General features: G+C 41.0%; 1 protein-coding gene across 18 annotated transcripts in view; it reads right to left on the reverse strand.

The window, feature by feature from the left end:
* LOC105938498 (neuronal cell adhesion molecule) overlaps positions 1-20,833 on the reverse strand; it is a 111,710-nt gene that overhangs the window by 13,489 nt on the left and 77,388 nt on the right. For 8 of the 18 annotated variants that reach the window (XM_036147404.1, XM_036147463.1, XM_036147440.1 and 5 more), the window contains 22 exons: positions 17,178-17,346; positions 15,578-15,589; positions 14,891-14,996; positions 13,357-13,550; positions 12,861-12,983; positions 11,516-11,686; positions 10,940-10,996; positions 8,786-8,897; positions 8,522-8,706; positions 8,248-8,382; positions 5,953-6,096; positions 5,728-5,839; positions 5,466-5,632; positions 4,782-4,929; positions 4,526-4,650; positions 4,232-4,261; positions 3,468-3,569; positions 2,648-2,845; positions 1,348-1,418; positions 979-1,204; positions 695-810; positions 213-417 (listed from right to left, as the gene is read on the reverse strand). In XM_036147404.1, the coding sequence (XP_036003297.1) occupies positions 213-417; positions 695-810; positions 979-1,204; positions 1,348-1,418; positions 2,648-2,845; positions 3,468-3,569; positions 4,232-4,261; positions 4,526-4,650; positions 4,782-4,929; positions 5,466-5,632; positions 5,728-5,839; positions 5,953-6,096; positions 8,248-8,382; positions 8,522-8,706; positions 8,786-8,897; positions 10,940-10,996; positions 11,516-11,686; positions 12,861-12,983; positions 13,357-13,550; positions 14,891-14,996; positions 15,578-15,589; positions 17,178-17,268 (2,830 nt within the window). In that variant the 5' untranslated portion in view covers positions 17,269-17,346. The remainder of the gene's footprint in view (positions 1-212; positions 418-694; positions 811-978; positions 1,205-1,347; positions 1,419-2,647; positions 2,846-3,467; positions 3,570-4,231; positions 4,262-4,525; positions 4,651-4,781; positions 4,930-5,465; positions 5,633-5,727; positions 5,840-5,952; positions 6,097-8,247; positions 8,383-8,521; positions 8,707-8,785; positions 8,898-10,939; positions 10,997-11,515; positions 11,687-12,860; positions 12,984-13,356; positions 13,551-14,890; positions 14,997-15,577; positions 15,590-17,177; positions 17,347-20,833) is intronic. The other 10 variants (XM_036147459.1, XM_036147438.1, XM_036147418.1 and 7 more) reach the window with 5 other exon arrangements.

The following is a 20,833-nucleotide window of genomic DNA, read 5'->3' on the forward strand; positions in this document are numbered from 1 at the left end:
TGTGTAGACCCGTATATGAAAGGAAAGCTGAAAGCATATTTCACAATCTTAGCTGACTGCAATTTCCTAATTTGCCATTAGATGGCACCAAACACTTCTCTCAGTGCCTTTAAATTTGGGAGGTAAAACATATGCATAGTCATATATTGGAGCTTTTTTTTCATAGAAACAACAAACTAATAAAAATCTACATGTGGGATTAATTTGCTTACCTCCCTCAGGTGTCTTAAACTGCTGCGTTGTACTTCGGGGGCCGTCGCCCTTCTTGTTAAAGACCCTAACATTAAACGAGTAGTGGCTGAAAGGATGCAGACCAGGCAGCATGCCGTGGCTGTGGTTCCCGCTAAACGTAAGGATGCGCTTCTCCATGTGATCAGGGTTGTGCTTATGAAGGTTGTGCCTTCTCCAGTAGTAAACCTGCAACAGATAGGGTCATATGCACCAGCTTAATGTCAGCAAACATGTTAATAAACAAACATAGGAGAAAGCTTTGCTCAAAAAGTTGTTTTCCAAAAGCCGTAGCTTTCAATGGCTAGACAAAATAATAGAAATGTGATGCCAAAAATACTCCGTCTAAGACTCACGCCCCCTAGCGTGCACAGTTGCAATAAAGACAAGTTCATTGTGAAATAGAAAAGGTCTGAGAAGCTACTTAAAAGAAAACTGCATCTTCTTATACAACAAAATCCTTTACCTTGTATCCTTGGACATGTCCTCGTATTAAATGAAGAGGCACAGGATCCCAGTGTAACTCTGCCAGGGTGCTGTTTACCACTGTAGCCCGAACATTTGTTGGAGCTGATACTGGCACTGTAGAGTAAAAAAAAAAAAGAACGCATGTGTAACATTAAAGCAGGCTAATACAAAAAGGCCAGAGTAAAATGTTCCAGGTTATGCAACCAAACCCATTGCCCCAAGCATTGTAACATGGTCATTTTGAAAGGGTTTAAAGGTCTTAAAAGGTTGAGTGGGACTCACAATCTTCTCCCGAGTAGCCGAGGGCAACAGCAGGCTCTGGTCCGTCTCCGTGGTCGTTTACCGCCTGAACCTTTATCTCATATGGACTAAATGTGGGTGTTCCAGAGACAGTAAACCTGGAGTTATTGGCCACCGTCACTGTGGTCCAGTCGCTGCCCGGTCTCTTCGGCCTCCAACTCACTTTATAATGAAGCCCCGGGCCGTTAGACTGAAGGCCCGACAGAGGCTGCAGAAACAGACATTTTTGACAAAATATCATTCTTTAGACACCACACTTCTTTTGGAGATGTATCGCACCACAACATTTATAAAATTAGTAAATAAGTGTGAATAGATCAACGGCAGAATAGTTAACATTATAATGATTACCTGCCAGGTGATTACAAGGTTGTTATGTTCAGTTCCAGAGCCACGCACATCTTTTGGGTTCTGGTCAGGAGCTGAAAACAGAATACGATAGAAAAATCAACAACTTTCAGAAGAATAGGCTGCTGTGTGTTGTGGCCCCTGTCAAGTTTCTCACAAATGTCTGATCAGAATTTTATTTTCTACAATATTACTAGAATGGACAAGTTTTGGGGGCTTTTGGCAACACTAGATAACACAACTTGTGTTTATTTGGAGCACAAAGGCGTACTTTGGGGAATTTTGTTGCCACGTCCTGGAACTTCTTGGTTGCTTTCCCAGAAATCTGTTAGGTAATTTCATGGAACCGTTATAGGAGGTTGCCAGAAAGTAACCTCCAAGTTGTGAGAAAGTATTTAGTAGGTTACATGAAAGTAATCTCCAAGTTCCAGGAAATTGCATTGTAGGTCTCAGGAAAGTACGTCTAGGCTTATTGGAAAGTAACAAGCATATTCTGTGAAAGTTTCAGGAAGTAACCTCTATGTTCCAGGAAAGCACCTGACAAGTTTCAGGAAAGTGAACTGTAAGAGTGACAAAATTTCAGGGAGAGTACCTGCTAAAACTCAGAAAGTCTTCACAACCACTACTGAGCATTTTTCTCATGGATAAACTTTACGTACACAAGCACACTCTCACAAACACCTACAGGTGCTTGGATCCAGGTACTTACAGATTCACTTCTATACAGAAAACGTCTATAATTAATTTCAGCTGTCAGTTTATACATGTCGTAATAAATAATACTGTATATTCTTCAGTGACGGTATCAAGGCGTTACTTGATTGTATCTGTAATACTTCATCGGCTGGTTGTGCTGCTCTTTCTACATCTCTCTTTGCAGATGAAGAAGCAGACTGAGGATGTTGTATCGTTCGCTCCTTTTTCTCTCCACTTTTCTCTTTTTTTCTCTTCTACCTTCTTGTTTCAGTGTTCATTTAACATGAAATATTCCCTGAAAGTAAAATCTGTTGGGCTCTTTTTGGCACTAAGGCAACAATTCTTATTGCTACGTTGCACAAAAAACAAATGAGAAAAAAAGAACTGAAAGTTATCATAACATTCCTACAAAGTACCTAGTAAGTTCTGAAATTAAATTTAGGGAATGTCACATTGAAGTTGAGGGGAAGAAAACCTTTACGTCCAGAGAAACTTATTCCCAAGTTCTGGGAAAGTGCCGGTAGTCTTATGTTGCGAAACCATTTATTTATGTGTTGGTGTAAAACCGAATAACATGAAACATCTGAAGGAGACCAGGAGTCTGTACCTGCAGGATCAGTTTTATACATCCGGGAGGGGCTGCTGGGCTCGCTCAGGCCCACAGCGTTACGGGCCAATACTCTGAAGGTGTAGTAGACGTGTGGCGAAAGTTTGAGATGAGCGGTCGTCTTGGTCCCAGGAACCCGTGCAAGGTCGTGCCAATGCCCTCGGCGGTGCAGCGAGTCCTCATACTGGATTACAAATTCTGTGTTTCAGAAAGACAATTATTTGACACTTCTTAACACTGCCTGGCCACGTATTTGCATAATGGGATTAATGCACTAATGCCACTTGAACTAAAAAAGCCACAGAGCTCACCCTGAGCCTGCAATTAAATGGTGGCTTTTGGAACAATTTTCACTGAAAATGAGTGTTTGCAACACGCTGAGCATGTTAACATAAAGTGAACAAGGTCGGAGAACTTTTACGTGAATACAGTTTTTTTTTATCATTGACTTGAATGAATAAAGATTACTTGATAGCCATTTGGTAAAGCCTGAATACTTTTTCTCAGCTTAGTTGACAAAATCTGTTTCACAGTTTAAAAGAATCAGCAAAACAAGTTTTATGAATAAGTTAAAAGCTCTTTTCTTTCTTTTCCGGAATAAGAGAAAAATAAACTGGTAGAACAGAGATTTTTTTATTTTTTTTTAAATGCAGCCAGTAGGAAATTCAACATCAAGTAGCAGGTTTTTTTCCCTTCTAGACCAGATATTGAGGACTGGTCGTATTAATAAACAAGGCGCTCAAAAAGACTGCTCAGAGATTTATTAAAGTTTATTTTCAATGAACAAGTGAAACAAAAAAAGACAAAGACACACACATACCCTCAATGGGGCTGTTATGTTCTTCCCCAGGGATCCAAGTGAGCTGAACGCTTCTTTTTTTCTGGTCTGTCAGCTCCAGGTCTGTGGGGGGGTCGGGTCGCCCTGGGAGAAAAGCAGCAAAAGAATGAGACACATATTATGGTATTTTGTGTATGTGACAGTGAAACCACAACCAGGTGATTGGAGCACAATGCTTTACCCGCTGCATGTTTATTTATTTGCATGTTTCTTTTAATTTCTCTTGTGCAGTCCACTGCCGACGACAACACATGCAGATGCCGCACCATGCTATGAACCGACTGACGTTCAAGGCCTCGCTTTGTCTCGAGCTCGACCAGACAAAACGAGCCGATGCTCACGTAATGGAGTTGCAATGATAAGAAATGCATGCTTCAAATGAATGAGCAATGATGAAATATCACAAGAAGCGCTCAGGGGCTATATCTGCTCCGAAATTAGCTTTGATATAAAAACAAGAGGAAGTTGCTCCTCCTTGCCCAAATGTTTACGCCGGCAGACAAATGGCCTCAATGCGATTCATTCTACAGAAATGGAAGATCAAAAAACACAAGAAAAAAAATGATGAGAGCAAATCAAACTGGTTGATCAGATTGAGAGGGGGGGTGACAGCACTCTGCGACTGTTTGAGCCGAATGGCCGCTTCTGGGCCGTAGCATGTTGCATAACACTGGCAAACAAAAACAAAAAACTAAAATTCATGCTAGCTGAGCACAACTGGGCGCTCGTGTGTGCTGCAGATTTACCGTGGAGGTCAGCTGGAGCTGGCGTGGGCTCTGTGAAGTTGGAGGGCAGCATTGAAATAAGAAGTTTGATGGTCAAATCAGCCATCATAAGTAAACAGGAGTGATAATTAGGCTGGCTGAGAGGAGGTCATCAAATATTAAACCACTGTGCATGCTCACTTATTGAATTTGGCCTGACGCTCTTAGCCATAAAGAGCTGACTGGCCTATCAGATTATTGCACGTACCTATTTCTCTTCCATTTTAATAGCGTTCATGTTGTAAGTTTGTATAAATTACGCTCAGAGTGGCATACCGACAACAGTTAGCTCAGCAGTGGCCAAATCATGGTCCAGAGTGGTGTTGACGATGCACTTGTAGGTCCCAGCATCTCTCTCTGACACATCAGTGATGGACAGGCTGTCGAATTCTACAATGAATCTGCAAAAAAATCCCCCAAAAAATTTAAATAGTCAATTTAGGTATGTGGAACCTCAGATATTTGACCAGTTTTAAGAACTAAACAAAAGGTGTTTCAATGATGTGTCCAGACATAAAAAGGAATCTCCGACCGCTCATCATCAGGCAGCTCCTCGTCGTCTTTGAGCCAAATCACGGAAGGAAGGAGATCCTTGTCGTGTTTCACTCTGCACTCGAACAGCACGGATCGGCCTCTTTGGACCACCTTGTCATCCGGTTGCTTTATGATACGGGTAGGCTCTGATGGAACAGAAAAAAAACATGGGGTAGTAAATATTCTGAACCTCATTAGTTTCACACACCAAGGTAGAAAAATACTTTAGTCGATAAAAAGTTTAAAAAAGGAGAGAAATTTTTAAGAAAAGCGCGAACAAATATTAAAAAAGATAAGATAAGAAATCCCTTTGCTGTCCCACAATGGGGAAATTGAAGCAGGTAAGGCGTGTGCAAGTGTACCTTAGCATCTGAGAGACCATGTAAACCATTCTCTGCATTTGTGCATTATTCGGTCTCTCCGTTATGGTTAAAGGTCAAGCCTCTGCATTTGTGCATTGTTCGGTCTAGTCTGTGATTCAAATCAATTCAGTTTAGTTTATTTTTACAGCCCCACATCACAACAAATGTCATCTGAAGGAATTTCACAAGACTAACCGGTCCAAGTCATATCAAGAAATGTTTAGGCAGGTCAATCCAATGCGACCCAAGCCTTTAGCCAACATAAATGATAAACGTATCCTCATGATTTTAAACATCTTTAGAGGAATGAACACGCTCACCTTTTGTTTCCAGGTAGACGTGGTTCTCGTAGATGCCGAGCATGTTGGTGGCAACGCAGGTGTATTTGCCTTTGTGCTGCGGCTGAGCTACTTGGATTTCCAGAGTACCGTTGTCATGCAGGATGTACGGGTCTCCATCCAGGGTGCTGGCTCTGCTGTCTTTGAACCTAAGGCATGGACAGTCGGCCGCTCCGAGTTCTGGTCAAGGCAGGATTTACGACAAAGATCTGTTCCATTTTTTTTTTTTTTTAAATCAACTCACCACGTAATTTTGGGAATGGGGGACCCAAACGAGGAGCAGTCCATCAGGGCCGGGCGGTTTTCGATGACCTGGTAGAGTTTGTTGGCTGGAGTCAGCACTCTGGGCGGCTCGGCTGCAGTGAGTCAGCAGAAGATTTTGACGGATTATTACTCTCCACAAAATGCCAGAGATGGAAAAAAAAACGGAATAAAAAAATCAAGAACGGAAGTCGAGCTATAAACTTACAAAGGACGTTGACGAAAGCGTTGGACAGGAGGTAGCCGTACGGGTTGGAGATGTTGCACTGGTACACGGCGCTGGAGTCGGCCTGAACATCAGTGAAGATGATTGTGTCGTCTTCCACTTTTCTGCTGATGTCTTTAGGTGAATCTGTTAAAGCATAAGGTAGTCTTAAAGAACTGCTGATGCGAGTGATAAGGTGGTCTATGGAGAGGCATACAGTATGTGGAGGCTAATCAGTTGACTGGCCTCTGAATGTCCTCCTTCATCCCGATGACTCCCCGACAACTATCGACTTCAAAATACTGCTCCTCTTGTTCAAGGCTATTGACCGCCGTACTCCCTCATCCAGCTTCACCATGAGCCTTTATGAGTACAGAGCCTTCAGCCACTCGGCCCCCTGACTCTGGACCTCCCTCCCACCTGACGTACGATCCACTGACTTTCTGGGCGTTGGTAAATCCCGCCTCAGGACCCATCTTTATAAACTGGCCTTCTCTTTGTGACAAAAGTCCTGCCACTATGTTAACTTTCTTTCAAATCTTTTATTTATTTGAAGTCTCATGTTTTAGCGTACATGTTAATTAAATGTTCCCGCTCTCAGTTCTATCATTTAGGCCATGTCTTTGCTTTTGTACGGTGACCTCGAGTATGCTGAAAGGCGCCTGAAAATAAAATGCACTGCTCTTTTTTGTTTGTTTTATGAATTTTTTTATAAAGGAATGCATGTGAAACAGTTTTGTACCATTCCTAATAGCCAGTGGGGAAAAAAAATAATGGTTTCATTTTCTTTTCTTTCTTTCTTGCTCCTTTTGTAAGTAATTTGCTTTTCAGCTGTTAAGTGTTTTCTTATCGATTTTAAGAGTTTAAAAAAGATTCCTCTGCAACAACCCTGTTCCTGTCAGTATCATAACAGATTAAAAAGGCATTTTACACATCTTTTTTTTTACTTGCATCTTTAACAGTCTGTTAGTTTAGGATAATGTTTGAGATTTGATTTTAATTCTGTAAACCACTTTGTATTGCAAAACACTGTATGAAACGTGCTAAACAAATGATGTTGAATAAGGTATTGATTAAAATCTTCATAGGATGTGGTTAGGTTAGTTTTGAGAATCAGAATGACTTTTCATTTTGGTGTTTTAAACCTTGAATCATTTACAATATGTAACATAGGGATAAGACTAGTCACCACCTTGGCAGTTCCACTTTCCTCCGTTCCAAAGCAACATCTGGTGTTGCAAACCATTCAAATGATGTTTCTAATCCACAATACTGCAGTTGTTTAGCATGTGAAGTAAATTTTACAATGAACAAGTTGTGCTTTTTACATGTGGTCACGTCAAAGCAATATTTCCAGCCTGGCTGCAGTCTGCTAACCTGACTCCGCCAGATGGATTTGCTCTGCATATCCATCTGGAAACCTTCCGTTGAAGTAATTTTGAGAAGGGGCGAAAATACTGGTTAGCTGATTGGCCTATGTTGGTGATAGACGGGCCAAATAAACCAATCAGATCAACGAAGCATATGACGTACTAACAGCGACGACGGAAACACAACCACAAGCTCTTGCCGAAACCAGTCGGGAGAAAAGCAAAAACATCTTTTCCTCTGAGAAAAGCCTCCAGAGCAGTGTTTTGCTCTTCTTTCAGCAAAGAAATACTCTGTAATTCCGATAAAACTTGCTCGATAGCCACGCCAACGCTAGTTTCATCGGCTGAAACCGCCATGTTCTTTAGACTGAACTGTCGCGCTTCTCGTTGCGTCACACCTCAACCCGCCTCAAAGCCAACGCTGATTGGACGTTCGTTTGGTGAACGGCTCCAAATTTTCTTTAACGGAAAGTAGCCAGACTGATCTGCGAGTGAAACCTTGAAAGCTCGCGAGATCAGGATGGTCTCACGAGGCTAGCAGTTTGCTCAGAGAAATAAAAAGCAGCGGATTGACGAGGCTAGTGAGCCGGAAGTTCACGACCTTGTTTAGCGGCTCTGCAGCACATACTGTGACGTAATAGTTCAAAAATATGGAATAGAAAACAGAGGAAAAGTGAACAGCTTGAAAAATATGACCCAAACAGAAAAAGATCTCTATGCTGTACCTGGACGAACTGCATTCAAATATTCTGCATCACTAGAGACTCCAACTACACAACAAAATGTATTGAAGGGTTAAAGAAGTGAATCTTGCATGATATCTCCTCTTTAAAAATTCCTATAAAGTATGGCCGACTTTATGTCTGCTGTGATGAATATTTAATGTAAGGGTGGATATATTTCAGTTAGTGGAGGAAATTGCTCTTACTCTCGATGGGGCCGCCATTCCTTGACCACATGATGGAGGGTTTTGGTGTGCCACTGGCCCTGCAGGTCAACACTCCACTCTCTCCAGGAGCCAGAACAAGATTCTTTGGAGGCCCACTGATCCAATAAGGTGCAGCTGCAGGGCGAACATAGCGGATAATTAATTACGGAACAGACCATCCTAGTGGCATCTGTGCATAAATCAATTATGAGTAGGAGGAACGGGAAGAAAGAGAATGAGGAGGCAGGGAAAAGCAGAGCCGGCGCAGACACACCTTTGACCGTGACGCTGATGGTGTGCTGTGCAGAGCCGAGCTGGTTCCTGGCAGTGCAGCGGTAATCTCCCGCGTCCGATTCAGACACGTTCACGATCCGCAGGGTCTTATTGAAGTGAAGGAAGGACGCGCGCCTACCAGGGAGGTCTCCGCTCACTTTGGTCCAGGAAACCTCGGGGGTGGGCCTGGATTTAAGAGTTGTGATCAAGCAGGTGGGCACCGGAGGCACCGAGACATTCAACACGGACACATTCAGTGACTTACAGTCCTTCGGCAATACACTCCATCTCCAGAACGTGTCCCCTCAGCACCATCTTGGCGCTCGAGTGGCCAGATGGGATGAGGAAGGTTGGCTTCCTCTCATCCACTGGGGCCTCTGCAGTTGCACAGACACACACAGATGCGCATACCAAGTCACAAAACGAAGAACAATGACTTTCTCTTTTGCATCAGTCAGGAATAAAGAGGAAGTAAGGCAAGCCATGCCCTTCCCGTTCACTAACGCTCCACCACTCAGCACCGTTTTAAACCGTCTGCTCTGAAATGGACCCTTCTCTGCACACAAATGCTCGTGTTTTGTGATTAAATGTGGTCTTTACTGCCATACTGGGCTTAATTATGTGGGTGTTTATAACCAAAACATATCTACAAATAAAACCTCTCTTCACTAACATCTAAAATGTATTTAACCAGTGCAAAATAAAGATAAAAGAAAATCTGTTACTAAGTGTTACTGTTTCAGTTAATGACAATGATCATTTTTAGTAAAACATTTAAGGAAAGTAAAACCACCCATAATATTTATACAGGTGGTGCATTTCCTGAATTTGATTAGAATAAAAGTGTTTAAACATTCAAAGGGTTTCTCATATTTACAGGCAAGTGAGGTAAGGTGTGAATAAAAGCAATAAAATGATTAAAAGGGTTTGTGTTAAATCAAAGATGAAAGAAGGAGAAGGTTGGCAGGAGATGTGAAGAGTTTTCCTGCAGGATTAGCTGAAGAAAGATTTGGGCATTTGCAGGTTAACGAGCTTCACTAGGATCAGATATATTGTTAATCAATAAGTCAGAGCATTTTTAAACCCTGTTCTTTTTTCTTTTCTAAAGGAAAATTATCATCATATCTTGGAGCTAGGACAAAAACAAAACCCTAAACGTATGACACAAATAATACACAATCTTTGTTTTCCATATTTCTTTTTGTTAAAAGTCCCTTATTTGACATAAAAAGAAACACCTGTCAAAAAACACTACAGCCCTCTCTACTGTTTTGGTGACAGAAACAAATCTTTCTAACTGGAACATCTGGAATTAAAGTGTAATCACTAAAACACGGGGATGGAGTGGGCACTCTTACTTCCCCCAACGATCCCCAATGTAAGAAAAGTGTAGCATTAGCTTTAAGTGACTTTTTATGTCCAGACAACATGTTGCTGTGATAAAAGTACCTGTACTGCGTACCATGACTTACTGTTATCCTCAGAGTAATGCTTTAACATCAGTGTAGTGCAGTGCCTCCTGAATACGCACTAGTAAAGCACTGACTACGTGTAGAAAAGTGAGACTTTCAGCTGCTTCCATTCACCGTCAATATGTTTTACAAAAAACTACATCTCTCACTAACATAGAGTACTCTAGTGACAGAATCACTAAGCTGGTTTGGGAAATGGGAGTGTTCAGAGTAACAACGTTGTTCTGAACTGAAAGCTTCCAGAATTTGAGTTTTCTGAATTCCAGTTTTTGTCATTTTCCACCATGGGGAGTCACTGGCAGATGGGGCTTGCCACACAGACCTATTAAATCCATGGATGGGGTGCCTCTCTGTTAGGTCTACAAGCTACTCCCCTTTCAAACAATATCTAGTCTGACTTCCTCCTCCCATGCAAATGGCCATATCAATATGTATATTATATTATCAACACACATTTAAACTAACTAAATATTGTGTTATACAGTGACTGAGTACAATGTTGCAAGTTCCCTCCCACCCTACCATCCTGGCAACTTTCTTCCTCTTAAGATATTTTCCACATTTCTTGATTTCAGACATGGAAATGAATATATAACTATCATGAGCTACAAGTCCAAACACCACTGAAAACAAAATTATGGAAATGATGATATATGCCATTTAAGATGTTAAGGAAAGGTGATTGTAAAAAGGGATTCAGTTGGATAAAGCAGGAGTGACTCTTGGGGTTGAAGATGTGTGTCAGTGTGTAGGCTACAGTTTTGAGGTCTATGTTAGAAATAACCACAAGGGGGTGCTAGATCTCACCCTGGAAGAAACCAATGAGCGTCTGGGAAAAAAAAGCCCCAAGGATGAATGAGTTGAAGGGTTGGTGTTAGTAGGTAAAAGCTAGAGTCTGGAGCTCTGGGTCGGGAGGAGTTAAACACCGGAGGGTGTCAAAAACTCACCGTTTAACAATTCAGTGTCATTATAATAATCTGCCATTGTGTCATTGATTGCATCCACTGTAACACAGCAAAACAAAAGCAAACAAAAAAAATCACACATGCAACAATTTCAAATTATGATATTAATAAAAATAAACATGCTGTGGGAACTTATAATGGAGAGCAAAATGATAATCAACTGAATAAAACATGAAGAGCTTCAGATGACATAAAATCGGGGGAACACGTAGCAAATATGATGTCCACTGTAAAGGCTGAAGTGATGAGAGTGGTCGTTGTAGTTGGAGGGGAATGCGTGTAGGAAAACTTCACAGTTACAGTAAAAAGCTGCTCAGCACAGAGCTCGAAGAACAACCAGAGCTCAGACAATATGTCTTTTGAGTCAGATGACGACAAGTGATGTCTCCGAAGACGGGATCCGTGTTGGGAAGCAGGGTTTCCCTCCCACATACTGCCTTCCCAGCACATACTGTCCTGCTGAAAACGAACCGCTTCTTCTGCACGCGCACAACACACAGACACGTAAAAGTTCACTGGATCTTTAAATCTGAGCGCCACAGGGAGGGCGAGACTCACGATTGAGCACTTTGACAGTGATGGGCTGTTTCTGCTGGATGGTCTGCGTGTGTGTGAAGCGAGCGTAGCAGATGTAGTCGTTCCTGGAATCCTCTCGCCGAACGTTGGAGAAGTACAGGTCGCCATTCAGGGACTGGGACACCCTCTTGCTCTGGGGAAGCTTCTGGAAGTCTGAGAAAAGCAGACCCATTTAAATACGCTTCCACGGCAATTTCAGAAAATACAGGCCAAATCAATTCCGTATTTTAGGACCTTATTTTTTTTTCTACATAAATAATCTTTGTGATTTTTAAATATTTTATTCTATCCTTCGCCTATGACTCTACATAACTACGTCAGAACAGACTAAATGCTCTTCTGGGACACATGGCCCTGCCCTGTAACCTGTTTTAATCAACCAACCCCTTCTTGATAATTTAGGAAAGAAATGTGTTTGTTTTTTCACAAAATGCTAATTTCTATATTTTATCCAGGTGACATAATCACATAATAATGTAAAAGTTGAATTTCTCTGGTCTTCTTTTGATATTGTTTAGTTCAATCTAGCACAAGTTGATGCTACATGCAGGGGAATTTTTTTTTTAAATTATATTGTCAACTAGCAGAGTTGTCTACACTTCTTACAATTAGTATTGTTGCTACAGAGGTTAAAACAGACATGGTGACGTTTTAGTATTTTGGCATCAATATCAAAAAGAATTTGTCATTTCAAACTTGAGTTTAATTTGAAACCAAAACTAAATCCTTTTGTTACAACTCCAGAATCTATTCTATCCTATTCTGTCCCTTTATATCCGTATAATATGTAAATCTGTCGCCTTTAAATAACACATTCAGCTCTATGCAAATGTGTGAAAAACGTCTCTTCCTAGAGTCAGACCAAATTACCTGTAGAATTGTCTGAATCACAAAGCCCTGATTCCTTCAAAAAGTTGTAGAAAGAACTGAAATTAAAACTGTGATCTGAAGTCGTAACCACGTGGAAGTTCAAGTAATTTTAATTGGAACTAGAGAACAGATATTTCGGCAGTGGGAGAGTTCTTAAAATTTGCTGCTGCTTTGTTTTTGCGCATGATTTCACTTTTAACTTTTATACCAAATAAAAGATGCACTTATATTGTGTTTCTTCACACACTTGTGCATTTTACAGCCTTTTTTTGCCTGTTTTTGTTTTTTATTTTTGACATAGCCATTTAAACCTTGGATAAATAATAAAAAACACAAATAAAAACAATGTTTGAGGGAGGTTATTCTGAAAATTCTTGCAACCTAGCATGGAAGTTAATCCACAATAGTAAGAAGACTAGACATTTTAAAAGTAACCAACGTTCTTATAATAGCTTACTATTGTCCATCCAGAATATGATAGGAGGAGGAAGTCCTGCAGGGGGTCGGCACGGCAACACCAAGGAAACGCCCTCCTGGACCACGATTGGCTTGAATTTCTCCTTTGACCACAAGGGGGATTCTGGATTGATTGGAAATAGACACATTCCAGGGTAAGTATTGTCCCAGTGTGAACATAAACTGCTGGCTGATAGTGGACTGCTCCCAACATAATGACAGAAGCAATGGGGCAAGATGAGAGGATGCCTAACTGACCAAAATACTAAGAGGAAAAATACAACAGGGCATTACGATCTACGTACTAACGTGCATTTTGTTTTTCCTACATGCAAGCTTTACCTTCCATAAGCCCTCTTAGGAAGGAAAATGTAACTTAATTTACAGAGAGAAGAAAAGAAAGGGGGAAATGATGCAAAATGTTTACTGCATAACATATTTGGAATGGAAGAAGAGAAAAATGACTGGAACAAAAGAAAACAGCCGACCGCACTTACTTGACTGTCTGACGACAATATTGTTGGACACCGCAGATCCGTATTTGTTCCTCGCCGTGCACTGAAACACACCCTCGAAGTTTTCAGGCCTTGCTCTGCTGAGGTCCACCACCAGGGTCCCTGAGTGAGGCCTCATCATCACGCTGGGGTCCTGTTCGACGTCAAAATGGGTACCGTTTCTCGTCCAGGAGAAGCTGGGGGAGAAATCCAGTATAATCACTTTCTCGCTTTGCCAAGTCAAACACTTTTAATAGATTAACTGCACACAGACTGATGTTTTAAGCCTTTATTTGTGTTAATTATGATGATTTTCTACTTATGGCTAATTTTTTTTTTTAAAAACTTAAAGATTAGAAGAACATTATATCTGAACAATAAAATAACAAATTTTTAATACAGATGTAATGAAAAGTATGTTTAATACCTGCTAAAAGGTTATTTAAAAAAATATTTATTTATCTGACGATCAAGCTTCATCAGAACTCATGTCCTAATTTATCCAATAAAAACGCGAGACCAGGTGGGTTTGCAGGTACAGCAGAGGTTAACAGAGGAAGGTAGCTGCAGCTTAATGCATTCAGTCTCTTTTAACTCAACAAAACAACAGCACTGATGAATTTAATTTAGATTGAAGATTTTGTCAGCCGACATATTTAAACAGAATCAGACTTTGCTCAGAGAGCTTGTGGTGCGCTGAACATGGACGGAGCTACAGTTGCAGTGTTAAAACTTCACCCTTGTTTTCTGACAAAGCAGGGAAATACAGTATGGATGACAACGGTGAGTCCGGAGACAAATTAAGCCACAGTTTATATGAACATCATGAACACGAGAGTCTTAAATAATGAGGTATATAATAAGCCCTCCAGGACCAGGCGTGAAATACGGTGAAATAATCAGACGGCTAATCCGCAATTGCTAAGGAGAATGAAAAAGAACTGGTTGATGTTGTAAGTGTGAATTTAGTTCGGATTGTTAAGGTAGTGAACAACTTAAAACTGGTTAAGGTTCAGGTTGCACAACACTGTTTATATCTAATGAGAAGAAAATAAAACTCCCAGATGTTTTGTCTGGTTTTTGGTTTTGGTTTTTACGGCTCAAAATGATCCCCATCAGTCCCACCCCTCTGGAAACTTTCTCTGCTTTTTTAAATCTGCTACAGACCACACTATTAACCATAGCAAAATAAAGGATTATTTCCCTTTTTATGTAACCTCGGTTGCTGCTAAGTTTGTCCTTTATATCAGCATGTTTGTTTTTACTAAGGTTATGCAAAATTATAGTGCATATAAATCTACGGCAACAGTAAAGCTGTTGCTGCAATCAAACGCCTTGGCAGCAACCAGCCTTTGGCAAGGGCAGCCTGCCTAAAAGTAAACAGCGATTTCTTTGTTTTAAATTTTGAATGAAAATAAGCCGCGGAAACTGAGACGGAGTAAAATTATACCTGCTGTGAGCGCAAACGTCTCACATCTGAGAGCTAGGGGGCTGTTTACACTTCGTGAATTTTAAACCGCGTTTGGCCTCTTCCTACCTGGGATGCGGCTTCCCCTTCGCGTCACAGTGAATTATAATATTCTCTCGAGGATCCATGATGTATTCCTTCGGGGACTGGTGAGTTATTGTCGGAGGCTGCGGCACTAGAGGGAGATCAGAAAGAAAGGGGGGGTAAACATGACTTTTACTCTTTAATTTAAACCCTTTTTCTTCTCTTGTGTTGACCGCACAGCCGATCATGACCAAACACACTGAGACTGACCGTAGTGTCTAAAAGCACACAGGGCTTTGCTGACATACAAAAAAAAGTTCCCCTTAATGTGTGCAACAACAAAAGAAAAGCATGCAGAACACCAAGGAGCATTTCACTTTAGTGCAATTATCTGATGCTTGCTGAATTCCTGTCAGTGCCGGGGAGATAACTAATGGACTATGACAAAACAAATAACTGAAAGATTCATGCTGTTTGCAGTATTGCTCTAAGTAAAATGTTCCCAGCCCTGCAGAAACACACAAAACAAAAGGCGGCAGGCAAAGAAATGATTGCATGCAAAATTACACTCCAAATCACACTCAGTACCTTCTAATATAGACTAAAACATAAATATCAAGCAGCTCGATAAGAAGAAAAACAACAACAAAAACAAACAAAAAAAACAAATCCTCACAAAAACTGCAAACGCAAACCTTTTCTTTAATAAAAATACATTAATTTATGACTTACATCCTGGCAGAACTTTTGTGTTTTCCCCCAATGAATCAGCAAACAAGAAAACAATGTGACAGTAGAGAGATGCAGACATTAGTGGTGACAAAAAAAATAAAAAAGGTTGCCCAACGTTTGGAGAAGGGCAGCCTGCGATGGTCAACATTTCCAACCAGATATGGTGGAAAGAAAATCTGTTGTCACAAAAACCTTAACCTGGGGGGTTGAAAATCAGTTTGACTTCCTCTATTTGTTGAGGACATGAGGTCATAGCATTAGATTAATAATACTATAATGAAGAAAATGTGGAAAAAGGTTAAAGATCTACACTCTTCCCTTGGTGATCAATACATTCAGTATCCTGCTGAACAATTCAAACCATTGAACCTTTACACATTTTCTGTCGTGGAAGGAACAGGATATAAGGTTTCTAGATATTTTTATTACAACTGGAAATGTGCAAAGAGTGACATGTGGAGACATTCAGCTCCCCTGATGCACGCAAATAGAATCCAGTGCAGCCAATAACCTTCTTTCTTCGTTGTATTTTGTTGGGATTTTATGAAAAAGGCCAACAAATAGTATTGACTAATTTTGAATTAGAAGAACAAGAATTGACAAATGAAGGGTCTTTAAAGTGTGGGGCGATATTAGCCAGGCCTGGCAGGTTGACTTACGCCATACAGACACAGCTTACCGGCCTGGTAAGGAGCTGGTAGAGCCCGGTTTAAAAGGCAGGACTAACAGGGTCAGCGTCTTCAGGTTAAAACCAGTCGGATAACTATGGATGTGACACAAAACACTCCAAGCGGTGCGCTCTGTTTTTTCAATTTGTGGTCCGTGAAGCATATCCTGCCGCATATCCTAACTCTCCAGTAAACAATTCTTTACCGCTTTTGCCAAAAAAAAGAAATCAGAGTATCCATGGTGTACTGACATGCTCTTTCTTGATATTCCAAGGCACCAAGCAACAAATTCTCCGTATGTATCTTGACTGTTATGGTAACAGAAATCCGCTGCTGCATTATGGGTAATTCTGCCGCTGAGAGCGACGCATCATAAAGTCCCACCTCCCGCGCTGTGATTGGTCCGGTCTGTCTTAGGCTGGAGGGAAGGGAGCCTTACCAGACTGGCTTACGCTCCGTGTAATTCAGTCTGGCTGGCCAGGCTAGAGTGACGTGTGCTCACCCCTTTTTACTCTGATAGTCCCAATTAAAATCTAGCGCAACCAGCTGCCTTCACTGGTCACCAAATTCCTAATTGCTAAAAAATATTTGAAAAAACATTCATACAGTTTTTTGCTAGTCTATCACGTAAAATCCCAGTAATATGATCTCAAGTTATTATGGGACAAAACGTGAAGAATTTTTATTAGCTGAATACGTTCCCACTGAATCTACATACTGTGGAATCCCATTTCCATCACTCAGATGAAAAAATTAAAAGATGTTGACTACTTAATCTTGTTTTAAAGATCCTTTATATTATTCTATGGGCTTCCATAACTGATAAACTCTTTGAAACAAATCGATAATTTCTTCGACCGGTCCTCATAAACTGTTTAAACGTTTAGTATTCTCTAGGTTTCTGATGTGTGTGGTGTGATCTGTTTCCTTACGGTCTAGCGGGACCTCCAGAGCGGAGGAGAGGTGTCCCAGGATCAACACCAGCAGCGCTGCGTCTAAATGCCTCAACTCCATCATCATCATCGTCGCCGTCGTCGTCGTGTGTCACAGTGATCTGCCCCTCTGCTGCTCAGTCACACAGTCTCAGGGTTACGTCCACAGCTGCAAGGAGAAGCAGAAACACAGAGAAAGCGAAGCTCAGACACCAAATAGAAGCTAAGAATTTCCCAGAGCATCCAGTCGCAGGAGCTTTTAATCATGATGCTGAGCTTGTTCTAGTCTACATCCACCAGAGGGTCAGAGGTGGAACAAGTCAGCTAGCTACATATACTGAATCTGTGGTCACAGATCAATGTTCTGCTGGCATGCGCTGCGTTTTTGCTTAGAGCTATCTTGTTGATGCGGAGCGTTCCAGCAGGGATCGACAGGAAGCCACATGGGCTCGTTTGGCTGCGCTCATCACGCCGTGCCATTAGGGCTTCGCTACAGCGTCGATGTTCCAACGCCAACGGATGGGTTCAGGGTTCAGGACGGGGGGACGTGCTTTTCATTCCAACACATTTCACTCTCGGTTTTATCAATGTGAGCGACTGGCAGATTGAGCCGGAGGCAAAATTGATCTGCAGTGAGGTCAGATTTCTGACACTGGACCATCAGTCTTTCGCGAGACAGCAGCTGTGGCAGGAAATGTCAGGTACGACTGTTTGGTAGCTGTTTGATAGAGACAGATGGGGGAGATACAACAGGTTCAACCGGGGTGACTAGTCTGGATCTGTTAAACAAAACAGTGAGACGTTAATTCATCGTTATTTACACCTATTTTGACATTTTGCGGACACAGGGAGAATTAAAACAGCAAAATTTATGTTTCTTTAATGTTTTTATTGTTAGCTGGCAGCTCATTGTTAAAATGTGACACCTGCTTCCAATAGATGCTGTTGTTTCATGAGACAAAGGTGAAAAAAAGAATAATAGCAGAACACGAAAACTATCAAGACAGTGAAAACCAAAGCAACAAACAAACTTGGGAAAAAACATAGTCACTAAAGTTAACCAAAATGCACTCAGGTTGTCCCTAGTATCTGTTGTTAGAATTCAGTGTCACTGTAAAAGTTAGTATTTAACATGAATAAAAGCTACGGTTCTCAGATAAGGAGTAAAAAGACTAAAGAAACTGGATAAAAAAAGGAGTCATCTTTTAATGAAAGTAATAAGACCCGTTTTATTTATCTTTCCCTTGTGCAAAGTCTCACCCAAGGAAAGAGCTGATCTAGGTCTAAATGTCCCTGCTTTATTAGAGCTCAGACAGAACATGTTTTTTAAAACTATCATAAAAGCACTACAGAGTGACTTGAATTGTTGAGACCGATCACTTTTCTGATTATTGAACGCATCATACATGAGCTTTATCAGGTTGCGCTGACAACAACTCTCTTCCTTCTGGACTCAAAGGTAGCTACTCTTCAATGTCAGCGAGGTGTTTAAGTCACAGAATGAACAGAGAAGTAAGAAGCCGAGTGGAAGGAAACTGTAAGACATGTTAATCCCAAAACAATTTCTTTTTTCAGATTCAGGTGCGAAGTGATCGTGTAATTTTACCAACATGTGTTGAAGTAGTATGAATGTTGTGGAATGGTCCAGACGGTCCTGACTTGAATCAGAGAGAATCTGCGGAGGGAGCTAAGATTGAGTGTGGATAAAGTGTCAAAATACCAATGGTATTGAGGAAGTCTATCCCAAAAAGCTGATCAGTGACTGTAAAAAAAGTTTGACAGCTCAAATGCCAATTATTGATTATTGAAAATAGTACACTTATTGCTAATAACATGTCATATTTATTCAAATGTAAACATAACAGCTGATTTATTTCAACGATGTTCCTACTTTTACAGTGTTTTATTATCTTTCCAGAGTGGATCATTTAAGAAACTTCTTATTCAGACTGTGAAAAAGAGGAAACATTTCAGCAGATAACAGGAAGGGTGAACGGTGTGCAGCAAAGTAACTTTTTTTTCCTACTGATTTGATGTCAAATGCAACTTGCACGATTTTGGATGTTCTCCAAAATCGTGCAAGCTGCATTGCCCGCATTCTTCGGGCAATGCAGCCAATGATATGTGAGGTTCTTAAACAATTAGTCTTTGCACTAAAAATCAAATGCAATTTCTCACTGCTCTTGACAGGAAGGCTGTACAAAATGTGGAGTGCCGTTTTTACATCTTCTAATGTTATATTCCCTGAAGGGTAATCATCAAGTTAAAGCTTTATAAAAACCAGAGATAGGAAATCAGCTGCAAAATGTTAAACAGTGCATTTGTTTTTATTCAATGTTATTGCAAGGATCTCATCACTATTTTATATGAGTAAAGATTCTTCAACGAGGAGGGAAAAAGAATAAAGGAAGCGCTTAAAAATGAGCCATTCTCTATCTTTTAATGACTGCAGCGAGACCTGTTTTTAATCTTTCGGTCCCGCATGTGGCACCCAAGGCATCTACTAGTCTGGTATTAAAATGTCACAACTTCAATTAGAGCTGGGGCAGGCTCATTTTCTCAACCATCACAAAAGCACGTTAGAAAAATGTGGGATTCTAATGACGGTTACAGCATGAAAGAATCTAATAGAGCCTCTTAAGAGGTAGAGCTGTAGATGTGCGATGCTGCCTTGCCTTTAGGGGTTGACAGAACAAGGTTTTAGACGAGGTGGTGGAAGTTGTGTCTGGTACCAGAGGCTAAACAGTGAGTTAGTCAGACCTGGATTCGGGGCCTGGTCCTCCCTGGGGAGTGAATGTGCTCGTTAGTGCTGCCCCAGGGTCATGATACAGTTATGGCCCCCAAAGACGGTGTCTGGTAACTTGTTACCTCGGGCTTCGACTACATCTCTCTTGGGAAGCTCGGCATTGTTCGGCCGGCTCAGCCAATCACAGGGCTGTGTTCACAAAAAGGCTGGTCTGGCTTGGGATTTGACACACAAAGATAAGGGGGAGTATTTCACCCAGTTCCTTTGAAAGCTGCAGGCAGGGTTGCCGAGCCTGAACACACTCGCTCCTTCAATATTTATTTTCAGTGTGCTGTGAGAAATGTAAAATCTTAAGCGATGAACAAACATTTCATTAATGGCAATGGTTAAATGACTTGAATGTGAACAATCAAATTAAAACTGATTAGAGAACCACGGAGAAATTTGGCTGTCGGCCTGGAATCAGCTGATTTTCAGGCTGACTGGTCCTGATTGTTGACCATCGGGCACCAGTAAGTCAAAACATCCAATCTTCTTATGAGCAGTAAAAGCACCCTACATAATGTGGAAACTATAATTGGACATTTTTGACCAATCTGTATAATCTGACCCAATCTGTATAATATGATTGAACTTGATTTTGTAAAGTGCCTTGAGATGACATGTTTCATGATTTGGCGCTATATAAATAAAATTGAATTGAATTGAATTGAATTGAATTGTGAAGAAGTAACATTTTTAAAAGCTTCAACCTCTGTCTGCTGTGGAACATGCTGGATTTGGGAAAGTTGGTTAGCCACCTGGACTCCAAAACCTTGAATAAGGATTTGCACTCAAAGAAAAATAGGGAAACTGCTAAAACAAGATGTTAAAATGGAAACTTGCCATTCAATCTGGCTTTAGCTTGACA

The sequence above is a fragment of the Fundulus heteroclitus genome, chromosome 2, assembly GCF_011125445.2.
Source record: "Fundulus heteroclitus isolate FHET01 chromosome 2, MU-UCD_Fhet_4.1, whole genome shotgun sequence".
Lineage (NCBI taxonomy): Eukaryota > Metazoa > Chordata > Actinopteri > Cyprinodontiformes > Fundulidae > Fundulus > Fundulus heteroclitus.